This window comes from Tupaia chinensis, unplaced genomic scaffold (genome assembly GCF_000334495.1).
Source record: "Tupaia chinensis unplaced genomic scaffold, TupChi_1.0 Scaffold000141_1, whole genome shotgun sequence".
NCBI lineage: Eukaryota > Metazoa > Chordata > Mammalia > Scandentia > Tupaiidae > Tupaia > Tupaia belangeri.
The window spans coordinates 775,919-779,129 of record NW_006159611.1 but is presented as its reverse complement, the minus strand read 5'-3'; the positions used below and the strand labels follow the sequence as shown (position 1 = coordinate 779,129).

Genomic DNA, 3,211 nt, shown 5'->3' with positions numbered 1-3,211 from the left:
CCCGTACAGGCTCGGAACACGCTAGATCATGGGGACTTATGTGTAAAAAGAAGAGAGCCACGAGTCGGCTGGCTGCTCCGACAGCCAGGAAACCACACATCCATCCATTGATCCGCAAACATTCCTGTCGCCCGCCCTGTCCTTGGCTGCAGAACAGACAGTGAAGAGTAAGGTCAAAATACAAGAGTTGAGGGAGAGCCTAGTGGTCCCCCAGAGGAATACAAAGCCTGGGGTGGAACAGTTGACACTTTGGTGTTCCCTGAAGCCTGAGATGACGGTGACCGCAGAACCACATTCATGGTGGGTTAGAAGAGGACTGGAGGTGGGCAGGCAGGTATCTCAGTACAGTCCAGGCTCCAGGGGTATAAGGCAAGGCCCACCTTGCTTGCTTGATTTTGCCTTTCCCGCCCTTATACTATAGGCAGCCACGAAGTCCTGGAAGCATATGTTTTAGTCTCTGTCTCTATGACCTCAAACTTTTATCTTCAATTGCACTTTGTTATTCATAGGCTACTTCTTTGACATAGTAACTGCCTAAACCCAACCAAAAGGAAGAAAAATAAAATAAAAAAGGCCTCTGAGTAGCCAAGATGGAGTGACCTGGAGTCTGTCTACTTAAAGTGCCCCTTCTAGAACTTGCTCGGGCACTCCCCCCAAACCACCACCTCCAAGGTGACCCATAGGGTCCCCAAGATCACAGGAGAACCCGAGCAGCAGGCCAGGAGGTGACGCTGAGACTGAGAACGGAAGAGATGGGGGAAGCAGAAAGCAGACACACTGACTGAGAAAGTCCACCTCCCTCGCTACGGTGCGTGCACTCCAACAGGAATGACAAGCCTGGGGTGGGTGTGTGGGCGGCCCCTTGATAAGGCAAAAACACCTTGTGGTAGGGGAGCTGATGCGTGAGGCCTGAGTGCCCAGGCTCCACCATCAGATAGACACGTTTCAAGTAACTTCCTAAATACACAACAATCATGTAAGCTCCCTGAACCCCTTGTTCTCAAACGTAGAGATTATTAGAAGACCACACGGGTTATCCTCATTGGTAAATGAAACTACTTGTGACATTAAGTCTAAGATGTAACAACGATTATGAGCCCCCAGTGGACAGAGGAAGGGGATGAGGTAGGATGAAGGAGGAGAGAGCGCCATGGCTATGGGGCAGCAGTTAGACATGTTGGAACAGTAGCCAGTCCTCGAAACCTTCTTAATTAGTCTGCGGTGTATCTAATCCACTCTCTTGGCACTGAGTCATCTAATCGGTCTATTAGCAGTAATCATACGATGCTATCAGTAAAACAGAACTATTAAGTGGCATTTTGTTTATAAGATCTAGCATACTTACTGCTTTTAAAACAATTTTCCCCCAGACAGGGTCTCTTCTGTCCTACTCCTCCTGCCTCCCAAGTAGCTGAGATTACAGGCACCCACCACCATATCTGGCTTTTAGGGTGGGCAGGGAACAAAACCCAGGCCTTCCACGTGACCTCAGCCTGCTGAGGAGCACTGTCAGCCAGTTTACGCTGCTGTGATTGGGACAGTGGTGAACTGCTATTATTTAAATTGATTTTATTTTATGAGAGAACTCAAGAGAGAGACATCTGAAAGCAAATCATCATGCGATCTCCTTTCCCTGGCCCTCCAGTTAGTCAGGTCCTGGGCATGGTGTGTGGTGTGTTTCAGGTCTGCTGGGACCAGAACCCTGGGAGGCCCAGTGGCTTCCAGCTCTGCAGATCAGTTCGCTTCTGCATGCACCACCAAGACCAGGCCTGGTTAGTAAACTTTCAAAGGAAAATTTTAGACTAGATTACAGTGTTTTGTTGAGAAGAGAACCGGGTACAGGGTTAGCACTCTTATTTTTTCAATAATCCATGACTGTGTGAAGAACATTGCTTTGTGGAAAACTGAGAGTCTGAGCGTGGCTTCCCAAGTACTACCCCAGGCCTCCTGCACTCTGGCAGTTCCCTGACAAGTGTCGGATTTTCCTTTCCTTTCCTGTTTGAAATACAGTGCTTGCAGGCCACTCTGTTCTCCCACACCTCACTGAGACTGTCACCTTGCTCCAGAGGGGAGGAACATCGCCTCAGCTCTGGCCGTTCTGCGGGGCTGTGATATTAATGAGCCCCCTAGCTCTGTAGTAGCCTGGGTGTGTGTTTGCGTGTGAGTAGATTGTCACCTGGGGCCACCTCTAAGATCTCTGCCAGGACCGGGAGTGCTGGTAGGCACTTCCGATTGCTTTGTTTTTGCTCCTGGGCAGGGGTCATGGGCCCAGAAACTGGCCTGGCTGGTGGGGAAGGTCCTCGCTGGGATGAGGACGCCAGCGCCTTGGGGAAGGAGCTACTGCCAGGCTGCCCGGCCTGCCCTCCGTTGGAGCCGAAGGCCAGGGTCATGAATCTGCCTCAAGGTCACGGGCTGCCTGCTCCTTGGTCTCCAGCACCTCTTCTTGGAGCGAAGGCGCCCAGCTGATTCCGCGTGGAGCCTGGCACCCAAACAGCTCACTTTCCCTTGGTCGTCTCCCCACCAGCCGTAGGCGTTGTCTTCCGAAAGCCTTTCGATTTTTAAAAAAATGTTAATCAGCTAGTTAGCAGCGATTCCCGAAAAGGACCATCAATGCTTCCTGTTTCTCAAAGTTATCAATACATCGACGGAGTTGTCCAAGGAACAGCGATCGTGGGTGTCGGGGCTTGGAAGTGCAGAGACAAGGCGGGGTACCCCGTTTTTAGGACCTGCGGCATTGACAGAGCCGGCAGAACGCGCTCAGCGTGTCGGGGCAACGCCGTTCCTGCAGGGCTACTCGAACCCTCAGCCCGAAGGGGCGGAAGTGCCCGGGAGCGAGTCCCCCGCGTTCGTGTGACAGGGCGTCTCGGCCGGGGCAGAGCGGGTGCCGGGGTCTCGGGCTCCGGGCGCGGAGGGCGGTTTTTAGGACCTGCGGCATTGACAGAGCCGGCAGAACGCGCTCAGCGTGTCGGGGCAACGCCGTTCCTGCAGGGCTACTCGAACCCTCAGCCCGAAGGGGCGGAAGTGCCCGGGAGCGAGTCCCCCGCGTTCGTGTGACAGGGCGTCTCGGCCGGGGCAGAGCGGGTGCCGGGGTCTCGGGCTCCGGGCGCGGAGGGCGAGCGCAGGCGGTCCAGGCTGGGCGGAGGCGCCGCGACCTCGGCCAAACCCGGGCTGGGCGGGAGCCGGCCGGGGCGGGCAGAGACGCTCGGCGGCG

At 54.5% G+C, this 3,211-nt stretch overlaps 1 protein-coding gene across 1 annotated transcript in view; it reads left to right on the top strand.

The window, feature by feature from the left end:
- Nucleotides 1-2,262: 2,262 nt before the first annotated feature.
- Nucleotides 2,263-3,211, top strand: part of MBOAT1 (membrane bound glycerophospholipid O-acyltransferase 1) — a 77,533-nt gene continuing 76,584 nt past the window's right edge. Inside the window, exon 1 of the mRNA XM_014586498.2 lies at nt 2,263-2,404. Coding sequence (XP_014441984.1) covers nt 2,263-2,404 — 142 coding nt within the window. The remainder of the gene's footprint in view (nt 2,405-3,211) is intronic.